Raw genomic sequence first — 12,827 nt, forward strand, 5'->3', positions numbered from 1 at the left:
AAAAAAAAATCAGGGAGGTGGATGCAGGCAACTTTGGCTTTTTGATGTGAGTGTTCACAGCAAGACAGTTGTCAGGCTGACGTTTGACTAGGTCATCCTTTCACAGACTCTCTGAGGTCTGCTGAGCTGCACATGTATTGAAAGGGCAAGGACTTCAGCTTCTATAATGGGGGCAAATCACAAAAGAACATGTATGTCATGCAACAAGATGCACAGACAACACACACAGAAAGAAGAGCATCCTGAAAACAAGGCTTCCAGGAAAACAGCAACAACAGAAGTTTTCAGGCATCAAGGAGACAGTTGTGAACCCACAGCCTGCCTAACTGCAGGGTCACAAGTTAAGGCACCAGCTCTGCCCTGCCACCCTTTTAGGACACTGGGCTTTCTAGCAGGACCAACACACAAACTTGACCACCTGGAAAATTGTCCATTCATCTCCTGAAAGTTAGGATTTCTATTATTTGAGAAAACAAAAATAAAATGATCCAAGTGCTCACAACCCACTGAAGCAATTTAATATTTTTGAAGGTATGTAAGTCTTCACTAGCATTCATACAGAAGGCATTTTATTAAAATACACACACAGACACACAGACACACACACACAACAACAACAAAGCTGCTATACCCCTATCCAAAAGAAGCACTTGGGACCCTGAGAGGGAAGAGTTAATGAATGGCCATTACCCTAGAACACTTCTAAACCACACTGTCATCATGTGATCACTTGTGACCTGCTTAAGGTCATTTGCTGGGAGAGAACAGCCTGACAAGATGAATCTGCTTCTGTGTCTGGGCCCTCCCCTAACCATCTGTTCTCTTTCAGAAACATTGTCCTAAGGAAGTGCCCATGGACTGTGGTGGACGTAACCCTAGGGAGCTTCGTAGGGGGCTGCTCGTGACAGTTACAGGCACCCAAAGTCAACACCAGCACTTAAGTGTTCCTGTCTGGGCTTTTAATCCACAAAGGCACCATGCCTTTTAATCACTTACTATAACTTTACTTCTTATTAAAACTCTACCCACATTTCCTGGTGGCATATAATCACAGAACTGCCTCTGCCCCTGGTCTAATACAGGATAGAAGGAAACCCATGTAAAGTTTTTTTGCCATTGACCTCCAGGGAAATTTTACCTACAATGTACCATAGAGTAGCTGCAGGTATTTTTATAACAAAATGCTTTCATCAGTAAGGAACGTTGGGTAAAGCAACATGACTGGAAGGTATCTGGGTACCTAACTATTTACTGATTAAACGTTGAGCCCCGGGGAGGACAGCGGACAGGTGCTATGCCTCAGTCTTTTTCTACTTGGTTATCTATTTAACAAACCAAAGGGCTTTGATGGAAATCCAGGTCCTAGAGTTTTATTAGGGGGCACAATGATAATTAAGTGCAGGAACATATTCCAGCTCTTTTAAACTTTCTTCCCATGGAAGGTAGAGGAATTTGACCCAAGGGTTTCTGAAAGAGGAAACGGTGGAGCCCAGGGGATGGGCTAACAATACATTGTCTTTTCTTTACCCTTGATTCTTCATGCCAAATTCACCCAACTCTTTCAAGGATACAGTCCTGATCTATTTTTTCATGCTGTTCATTAGATGAAATAAGTGAGTAGAAAAATCACTTAATTTGTTCATTCATTCAGCAAATATCTGTTGAGTGCCTAATCACCACATACCAGACACTAGGATGTATCAGGCAGGGAGTAAGACCCATTTTCTGCCTCAAAATGATTATTTGATTATGATTATGGTGACTTAACCGTAAGGTTGTCTTTGTAAAGCCACCCAAAAATAATCATCTGGTATCCTCAGAGCTGTACACTTTTAATTCTTATGACTACTAGTGAATTAATGTGAAATCATTGGAACACAATTCCAGGTAAAAGACTGGCAAATTGAAATTAACCAAGAAATATATTATATAGTATGGTAGTACTTTAAAAGAAAAAAAGAACAATTGGAATGTTTTGCACACAAAATGGTTTATAGCATTTGGAATTCTGTGCCTATGGGACTACAGTGCTGTATTCACAGTTTATTGCTAGGATTATGTGTATGCATGCTTTACGTGCAAAATGCACAGTCCATCATGAGAGAAATGAGTGCGCATTGTAGAGTATATAACATTGTACACATTATCTATAGCAAAGACACCTTATTTAGTCGTGCTGGCTAGTTTAGGAAACAAAGTAGGAGCCTGATAAACACATGAGAATTTTTAAAAGAAAGAATTTACTTTATCCAGTCATCTGTCAATGGAGATTTAGGTCATTTCCATGTCTTGGCTGTTATAAATAGTGCTGCTATGAACACTGGGGTTCATGTATCTTTTCAAATTAGAGTTCCTTCCGGATATATGCCCAGGAGTCGAGATTTGCAGATGGTAACTACCATATATAAAATACACAAACAGCAAGTTTCTACTGTATAGCACAGGGAACTATGTTCAATATGTTCTAGTAACCTATAATGAAAAAGAATATAAAAATGAATATATGTATGTATATTTATGATTGAAATGTAGAAATTGACACAACACTGTAAACTGACTATACTTCAATTTTAAAAAAAAGGAATAAAGAAAATACTTACCCACCACACTCCCTTTTCCCATTTCCTAATGTTCACTGGCATTTCTTCTTTACCTCTATGGCAGACCATAGCGAAATATAAGAAAAATGAGATGCTTTTAAACACATCATCAGGGCCACAGTTATAGACTTGGGTATGACTGTGGCTACATTTTACATAAAAATTGACATTGGTTTGTAGCGAGCATTCACCGACATAGAAACACAGACCTTGAACACATTCCAGTGTGATGTCATGTAATGACATTGACCACAGCTATTCTTTCATGAATGCAACACATATTGCATTGCAATGGGACAATGGAGAAACAAGGGGGTGCTGGGGTCACACTGTCTGATTGTAGTTCTGACACCAGCACTTACCTGCTGAGTGACCTTGAGCAGGTCACTTAAGCCTCCAAATCTTTTCTCATCTGTCAGAAGCGGTTAAGAAAACAATTTTTTTTTGAAGTATAGTCAGTTTACAATGTTGTATCAATTTCTGGTGTACAGTATGTTTTAGTCATATATATATACATACGTATATTCATTTTCATATTCTTTTTCATTATAGTTACTACAAGATATTGAATATAGCTCCCTGTGCTATGCAGTATAAACTTGTTTATTTTATACATAGTAGTTAGTATCTGCAAATTTTGAAAGGAAAAATTATTTTTAACCCTTAAAATGGCAAGACCCACTTAAAAAGAAACAGAAAATCCAGACAGATATTGGACAAACTGAAATGTAGTCAAATGACTTAATATACCTAAAAGTGTCTAATAAAATGCAATTAAGTTATGCTGGTAATTGGCATGTGTTCACAACCCCCAAATGTACTCTTTAATAGAGACACTGGGGCAGACCAGCCCAACATCAGGGCAGATGAAGGCACTGCTTATGTATTCTCTAAAACACATTATACTCACCAAAACCTTCCACTAGTAATTTTTTCCTTCTAAAGCCATTTTTCATGATTGTGACACCATTCCCATGAAATGTGACATTTTAACAAATAGGATTGCCATGCCTCTGAGATTTATCTTCACTCTCCTCAATACCATCATTCCTTGAATCGTGTATCGCCTTACGTGAAAAACACAACCTCTTTTGTGCTCTGTGGCAGCTGGAAAGTTCATATGGTAAAAAGCTCTTCCTAGGGTGGATAAACTGTGAAATGCATTTTAAAATAAAATTTTAATTACATTTTGCAATCCGGAGCCAACGTCTGGTTTTAGTTTAATTTAAACAAGAGTTTTTCTCTCTTGCAGCCATCTGTTCCTTTTCCTTAAGCCTACACTTAAGTCATAATATTGAAAGTGTGACGTCATGCCCTCCTATGACATCATTAAACATCGCTGTATGATATGGACCCAAGCAGAGAACTGAATTGTGTGGGAGGAAGATGCTTGTTCAAATATAGATAATGAGGGAATAAGTAAAATAAATACCTGGCAATCTGAATTATTTTTCTATTTCTTTTGATTCCCAATTATTCTCTAAAATTGAAAAGACTAAGGGGGAAGGATATAGTTCAGTGGTAGAGCTCATGCTTAGCATGCACAAGATCCTGGGTTCCATCCCCAGTACCTCTGTTAAATAAAATAATAATAATAATAATAATAATAATAATAATAATAATAATAATAATAATAATAATAATTAAAAAAAACCTAATTACCCCCCCACCAAAAAGAAAACAAAAACAAAAAACAAAAAAGACTCTTCTATAAAAGTAGTGCTTTATCACAAAAAGAATCCTCTAAAAAAATTAATGGATCTTTAAAATACCTACATTTATGGTAATAAACTAGTATATTAATGCAAATGTACCACTTAACTGATGGTTTTGAGTTTGTGTGAAACCAAAGTTCCTGGTAAATATTTAACTGAAGTAATAAATTATACTTTCTAACCATAGACAATGTTTGGGCCATACATTAAAAACTTGCATTATTCTATTCAGTTTCTATTTTTGACATTAAAAAATAAATTAATTGAAATTCATCAATTAAGAATTTTTCAGATTTTGGAGTTAAGTTGCAACTGCCTTTAGTAGTATAGGAATAAATGCGAACAGTGTTTTAGAATTATATTAACATTGACTTTATTGGATAACAGTAATTTACATATTAAATTTCTTTTAAACATTGTATTATAAATATTTTAAAAAATTATTTTATGTTATTACATAAATAGTTCTAGGTTAGTTTAGAAATTATTTTAAGTACTTGTTGAAGAAGTTTAATTATAACTTTTATAATTATAATTATAAAATTATGAAGAATCCCACATGCCACTATCTGTGCAAATATTCATTGATTTTAAATTAAGAAATTCAGAGGGAGAGGGAGTTTTTTTTTGGAATTTCTTTTATGGTAAACAATTATAATAAATCAGTCATTAAAATTCAACATTGTTTTAAATAAATCAGTTATACACAAACATCACCTTATTATTATGTTTTTATTGGGGAGAGGATAATTACATTTATTTATTTATTCATTTATTTTAATGGAGGTACAGGGGATTGAACCCAGGACCTTGTGCATGCTGAGCATGTGCTCTACCATTGGGCTATAGTCTCCCCACACCATGTGTTTTTAAATTTAAAAAATGTTTTAAATTACTTGGCCAAGTTCGTACATTTTGGCGTTGAGTGTATTTTGTCCTTCTGCGTATGTCAGGCCCTGAGCTAGTCCAGTCTCAAAATGGAGCGACCCTCAGGGTGCTTACCCTCCATGCCCAGGAATTCACAGATTGGAAGGGCTGATGAATTCCAACGAAGTCACTGCACAGTGTGATGAAAAGTACACTAGCCTAGGGGTTGGAATCCCTGGGTTCTTGATCGCTTAAAAGACCCAAGCTTTAGTTTCTTCTTTTATGCAATCATGTTAATATGCAGCATAATTGTTACACCAGTTCCTTCTGAGTTTCAGAACCTGCCCATTTAACGATGCCAACATCTAATCAGCTGCCCACAACAGGCCCTTGATTCTCTGTCTTCACTGCTGTCACTGTGGGGACGGTGTCCCATGGCTTACTCATCCTGTTTGCCCTACTCTGGTCAAGGACAGCCTTATTTGCCCAGATGTCAGTCTAAATTCCTCTCTCCTCTTCACCCCTACATAATAAAATCTGTCTACCACACTAAGATCTCCAAATAAAACCCCTCCTATCCATTCCTCTGTCGTTAACTTAATTCACGTCCTCATTTGTCACCTGAACTATTGTAATTGTCTCCATACAGGAATCACTCCCTCAGCTTTGCTCCCCAATCGAGCCTCCACGTTGCCACCATTTGGATCTTTCTGAAACAAATATGATTACCTTCCTCCACCCTGATTTACAATCCTGCCATGGTTCTACTTCACCTTCAGCACAAAATCCAAACATCTTGATCATCTGGTCCCCACCCATCTCTCTACTTCATCTCCCACCATATCTAGTGCACACACAGAATCTGGGCTAAAGCCACAATGACTGTGACTCTGAGTATCCTGTGCTGAGTGTTCTTACATGCTTTTCACACAGCCTACCCCCCACTTCCGCTGTAAAGACCCTATTCTCCCATCTACTAGGCAGAGTCTTTCTTCAAAATGCATCTCATTGGAACGTTTTCTTCTCTATGAAGCTTTTCCTACCTGAGCCGAGCAGTGTTTGGTATCTCCTCCTTTGTGTCAGTCCAGTTCCTAGTAGTACATTCTCACACTCAGTAAGGTCTGAAAAGCAATTATTTCTTTCCATGCCTCTTCCCTAATGGACACTAAACTTCTTGAAGAATGGGACTCTGTATTATTTGCCTTTGTTTTCCCAGCTCATACTTCACAGTAAGCAGATGATCAACAATTTCATATTAGATGGATGGATGGATAGAAGGATGGATGGATGGATGGAAGGATAGATGCATCTCCCCTCATGTACTTTAGCTCTGATACGTTACAGTCTTATCTTCCACAAACAATAAGCTCTTTTGACCTCTCAGCAGTTGTTCTTCTGGGCTGTCCATCTCTCACCCAACATTTGAAACCCACCAACCCATAATTTTCTTCAAGATTCAACTCAAATGAGTCTCCTCTTTCATTATTCTTTCATAATACTTTGTAATTATTTGTACTATAAAAAGCTTTCAACACATTTCAACACATTTAATTGCAATTTAAATATCTATCTCCTTCCCTAGACTTTAAGTTCTTTGAGACAGCAGCTTACATTTCTTATTCATATTAGTATTCCCAGCACAAAGTAGGTGGTAGTACAAGACAGTAGATGTTTGCTGAATTCATTCACAAAGGTGTACTTGAATGTATGAGATAAAATAATGTATTTGCGAGTTCTTTGAAACACTAAAAGCCCAGGACAAATGTTACATAATGTTATCATCTTGATCACACCCACGAGCCATGGTCTTTCCTTTGCTTCATAGTTCTTTCTACCTGGATGGTTCACCTTGTCTAAATTATCACTTCACACAGACTTCCTTGCTCCCACTCGGAGTGCATTTTGACATTAAACTAAACCCCTCAGCTCTTGGATAAGATCTAGAATATAAAAAAAGTTTGAAAAACAGAATCAACTGTCTCACATTTTAGTACCAGTCTTAAAACACTAGTAAGTGATAACTGTGTTCTGAAAATGAAGATAGCCAAACCATGTTAGGTGACCACTTTCTTAGCTAATAGCAATATGTTTGTCATAAATATATGCCTGTTTCCTTATACAGAGAGAATCTGTTTACTGGTTGAGGAGCAAAAGTGCAAAACATGCAACTGAAGAAATGATATAATATGAATGACAAGAACAAATACTTGATACAAAAGTGTCATCTTCCTCTTGGGAAATCCCAGGATATTTTACAAATGACATTGCAATCACTTTATCCCCTTTGAAGAAAGAAATTTCTGCAGTGTGAAATGCAAATGGTCCTCTGCATCTCACAATCACCTCACTGACTATTTAGTGCAAGAAGTTAAAAATACTTACCTTAAAGTTTGGGGAAGGTTGGGATAAGAAAAAATTTAATTATTCATGGATATAGAGTTGGAATGAGGAAAACTGGCTGAGGCTGACACCTTCTCTCTAATAAGAAGTGCTATGAGATCACTGATGACTGGGAGGGGCAGGACCTCTGTTAAGCCTCATCTGAAAGGCATCAAGCAGAGTACATTTTCCCATGGTACCCTTGTGACATCTGGGGTCAGTCCTTTCTCCAAGTGAAAAAAAGTCACACGCACAAATGCAACTTCAGTAGCATCTTGACAGTCCCTGGAAGTCATCCAGCTGATTGTCTATCAGTGTAATGTGGTTAAGTCACCTTGTTAGACATTCATGGTGCAGGGTGTTCTGAGATGCCTTTGTGATGGGGTGTATTTCTCCATAGGTAAGTGCTGACATAAGGAGCAGAGCCACCGTGGTGGGTGGATGCTCTCATCACAAAAGGGGCAGCAGGGCCAAAGAACATGGCTTCTGAAGACACACACAGTCTGTGTTGATTCACCATTCCTCATTTGGGAAGTTGCAACTTCCAAACTTTCCTGAGATGTAGTTCCTTCATCTATAAAATGGGGATGATCACACTTTCCTCATGCAGTTTTTGTAAGGATTAAATGCCTGAGGATTATTAAGTGTTTTATTTTCTTGCGCACCTACTTCTCCCATCCAACCCCCTCATTAATATCTAAAATCAAACTCTATTTTTTTTCCAGGGCTTTCCTCCAAAAAGTATGTAGGATCACTGACACTATTTTTTTCCCAGGGATTTTACACTGTGTTTCCTCCTTCAATAAGGAGAATTTAATAAGGTGAACTCAATTCTTAGTTGTCCTCACACTAATGTTCAGTTGTCCAGAGTGTCACATCATCAAAAGTCACTAAGAATAATATATGTATCTCATCTTTTTAATGACAGCAAATTTGTCTGCCTCCTTTTTTAAAATGCATTTTCCTGATGTCCAAAACATCAGCTTAATTGCTTCTTTTCTGAAATCTTCTCCCCTTACACCATGAAATTTTTAAGAGTGCTTTACAGAGGGACCATTTCCTTCAAAGGCACACTCCTTTCTATATGCTGTTCTGTTCTACAGAATAAGAATTCCCAGGGATTACTTTTGGGCATATGTAGATGAATCTTACTTGATATGTAAGTCTTCCTCTAGAAAGAGATCTCTACCCATGGTGACGTTCTTCAGATAATGTTTACCATATAGGCAGAATTTATATATAATTGACTTCTGGAGAGCCAGATGCCTACATTCCCCATTCCTCTCTGAGATGAGGCTTCTGTAAGCCTCATATCCAAAGAGATCATGCAGGGCTTCATAGACCACTGTAAGACCTTGGCTTTCTCTCTGGGGGAAATGGGGAGCTATTGGTGGGTTGTGAGCAGAGGAGAGACTTGATGTGACTTATGTGTGAAGGTAGACTTTGGTTGCTGCATTTGAATAGATTGTAGTAAAGCAAAGGTAAAGGAGAGTGATTAGGAAGTGGTTTCAGGGATCCTGCAAGAGATGATGATGGTGTTTTGGACCAGGGGGGCAGCAGGGGAGGTGGTGACATAGCCAGATCCTGGTCCTATTTTGAAAGTCAAGCCAAAAGTTTACCCCAATGGGCTAGATGTAGAGAGAGATCAAGAAATCAGTCAAGGATAAGTCCAAGGTTTTTGGCCTGAGCAGTGGTTGGGCAGAGCTGTTATCATCTGAGGTAGGAAGGGTGCTGGAGCAGCTGGTTTGGGTTGGGACATGAGGGGTTTAGTTCAAGGCATGTTAAACATGAGTTGTCTCTTAGGCATACAAGTAGGGATGGCTAGCAGGCTATTAGATGTGCAAGTCTGAGCTTCAGGAGACAGGACCTCATCACAGAAAACCCTTAACATGTGCCCCTTAATATCTGTAAGAGGTTTAGAGCAATGTCAGTCTCCTTGTGAGAAAGTAAGCAACAGTCACGATTAATATAGTTCCTTCTCCTCTGAACATATCATTAGAAATATTCAAAATAACTGTAGTGGTCAAATCTTATCTACTTTGAGCTAGTGAGTGAAGACCTCCACAAAATAATCCTTTCTTACTTTTTGGGTAAATTCCTCACTTTTCAAGTGCAGTTTGAGGCTGCTATAGGGAAGGAATTACATTTCAAAATAAAAATTTTTAAAAACACGATGTACACACACAGTCCATGTAATTCTGGAAAATGTCTTTTGAGAATAAAATATTTAGCAACAGAAGTCATACAGCATGATGGTTAAGACAGCAGATTCCAGCCTTGAAATGAATTTACTTTCTAGCACATCACCTTGAGTGAGCATCTAATCTCTACACCCCAGTTTCCTCATCTGTAAAACTGAAACCAGATGGGATTATGGAGAATATTAAATGAGATAATAAATATAAAGCACTTAGTGCAATGCCAGGCACATAGTAAGTTTTTATATTTGTAGATTATGATGATGACGATGATAGGCAACTTTACTTTTTGTTTTCAATTGGAGCTAGGACTAAAGATTTTCCTATAGTTTTTCATTTACCATGGACTTTTCAATGAATATACATACTTACTATATCACTTAAAGTTTAGAAAACTTAGTCTCAAGGCATTTAGGCCAAAAGGAGCAAAAAGACACTGCAATCAGAAGTTAAGAGTCTGATCCGACCTGTTACTGGCGCCTCTGTTCCTTTCTTGACTCCCCAAGCAGCCCACCCCAGCCCTTTGTCCATGTTGGTAATTAACAAATGGAATTAACTGACTCAAAAGGAAAAGTACTAAACTTATCTCTTCCGCCTTATGTTATTTTAATTGTGTATATTTCATTTTTGAGCATGGTTCCTTGGGGAAAACAGAATGTTTACTATAGAAAAACACATATTCTTTTTAGCCCAGTAATTTTGGAAGCAAAAGTGGTCTCCATGGTAAGAAGATAGGAAAGGAGTAGTATTAATAGACGGTAGAACAGAACTAATGCACATTTTATAGTAAAAAGGAAAGACTTTTTTAGCCTCCCTGCTGAGAACAACATCGTGAACTATATGTTATGCTAAACCCATAAAAAGAATAAAAAGGAGCTGGCTATGCTATGATTGCTTGGCGGGAAAGTCAAGCGCCAACTCCCAGGAAGCATCCCAGGACAGCAGAATCACCTCGCACACATCACACAGAGGCTTAATTGGTCATCCTAAGGTTTGAAAGAAAGGCTTTGAAAATACTTCTGACCTCTGAGAAGCAGATTTATAGGCTTAGAATAATGATTTAATCTTTGCATCCTGGAGATGCCGAAATAATAGACTATCAGAGTGGGTAGAAGCCTAGTAAGATGATGATTATCTGACTAATCCCAACTCTTCTCCCGGCCAATTTTGGATCCCAAACAATCTCTTCCTTTCTCTAGGTCCTTAACTCCCTTCACACAATGTTTAATGAGGTATGTTTCCCCCTCATATTTTTTTTCCCATATTGTCTCCTGGTAGGGTTTTTTCTTTCTTTCCTATTTTTCTGTGTGTTTGAATCTCTATGATGATATTTTGGGGGTTAACTTTATGCATCCTTTTTACTTGTTATTGTCTAAATTTCCAGACATAATTCGCTCTTGCTCCAAACTCAACTCTTCTGTCCATACTCTGTACTTAGCCTACAGTTTTCTCCTTTTCCATTCATTTACGTTATCTTATAGTGATTTTTTTTTACTACGATCTCTGTTGAAGTGAGAAGATAGCCATAAAATTATCATAAAATAATAAACGCTACTTAAAAAATAAGCACACCAGAACATAAATATCTGTAGATGTATTGCCCCTTTTTTAAAAAAAAAAAAAAGTTGCAATGATATGCACATAAGCTTTGGAATTAATTTTAGAATCACTGGATGATCTTCACAATAAAATCACGTCATCACCTCACCTTGGCTTCATGTTTTATCCAGATTACTATTATGCCCCTAATTCACCAGACCTGATGCCAAATTTCCTTTGATAGTTTCCATGGTTCACAGCAGTGCCACTAAGGATTTCCCTATGGAACACATCCTGAAGACAATTCTGCAGGAGAATTATAAAATTGTTTTTGAGTTATGGCATCCTAATTAAAATGTCTCTAAGTACTTTAGATGGGAAAACTCCCTTCTGGATGGGCAAATTCCCTGATTTCTGGTAGCAAGTTGAACTTACTATTTTATAGTCCCATCCCAAGAGCCAACTCAAAAGATCTTTTACTTGATTTCAACTATATTCCAGTACATAGTGTGTAAAAAACTTTTAATCTGTCTAGGTGGGAAATAAGTCTTGGCAATAACAGTATGTCTGTCTTATTGTCTCTAGGACTATCCTTGATAAGAAGGAACTGCTGGAGTTTGCTCAGTTTGGCTGTTACTTGGAATATGATCTCTTTGGAACCGAACTTTTTCATTATCAATTCAACCCAGATATTGACATGCCCAATGATAATAAAAGAATTAAAAGGTAAATATGAAGAAATCTCTCATAGCATTTCCTTTTACCGTTTCTTTCTGATTTTCATACCTGGGTGGGTATTAGCAAAGATTCAGAAAACAGTAAGCAGGCGAAACCAGAGACTTGCAGGGAAAAACACATCCTTGCTATTAACTGGGAGAAAAATCTCTATATATTATTTCAAGGAGAAAATGAGTCAGCTTAAGTAGGCAAAAGCTTAGGAGAGCCTTAGAATTTCAGTGCAGACGGGCAGCTGATAAGAAACACAGATAATTCTCAACCCAAGCCATGACAATAAAAGAACAAAGAACATTTCTCTCTTTTTATTCCTAATGAAGTAAGCTGTTTTTTCCCCAGGTTGACCACACCAAAGTCCTAACCTCCTGCAATGAGTTTTTGAAATGCTTTATTAAAAATATTTACCAAAGAGGTGATTACAGCTTAAATGCTTAAATAATGTCTAAAGGCCAAACATCATATAAAATCTAACCTCTCAAAATTAACCAGTATTTTGGGGGTGAAAGTAAATAATTGTACAAGTCATTCTCTGCAACCAAGGAGAAAATTTGGGGAGTCAAGGCTGGATGGCTACCTGGTTTCTCCTGGTGATATGAAGACTGAATGCATCAAGTTAGGGAATCTGGGAGGAGAAATATGTTTGGGATTGACAAGGATGACTTTAGTTTGGGAATATAGTGTTGCTATCCAGTGGGGCCCTTGGATAAGGGTGTGAAGCTCAGGACAGAGATTTGGGCATAAATCTAGACATTGTTGGTTTGCATGTGACAACTGGAAGCATGGGAATGAATAAA

The 12,827-nt window shown here is 37.5% G+C and overlaps 1 protein-coding gene across 2 annotated transcripts in view; it reads left to right on the plus strand.

The window, feature by feature from the left end:
- Positions 1–12,827, plus strand: part of PTER (phosphotriesterase related) — a 58,705-nt gene that overhangs the window by 38,613 nt on the left and 7,265 nt on the right. For both annotated transcript variants that reach the window (XM_010966796.3, XM_010966787.3), the window contains one exon: positions 11,884–12,024. In XM_010966796.3, the coding sequence (XP_010965098.1) occupies positions 11,884–12,024 (141 nt within the window). The remainder of the gene's footprint in view (positions 1–11,883; positions 12,025–12,827) is intronic.

Source organism: Camelus bactrianus, chromosome 35 (assembly GCF_048773025.1).
Source record: "Camelus bactrianus isolate YW-2024 breed Bactrian camel chromosome 35, ASM4877302v1, whole genome shotgun sequence".
NCBI lineage: Eukaryota > Metazoa > Chordata > Mammalia > Artiodactyla > Camelidae > Camelus > Camelus bactrianus.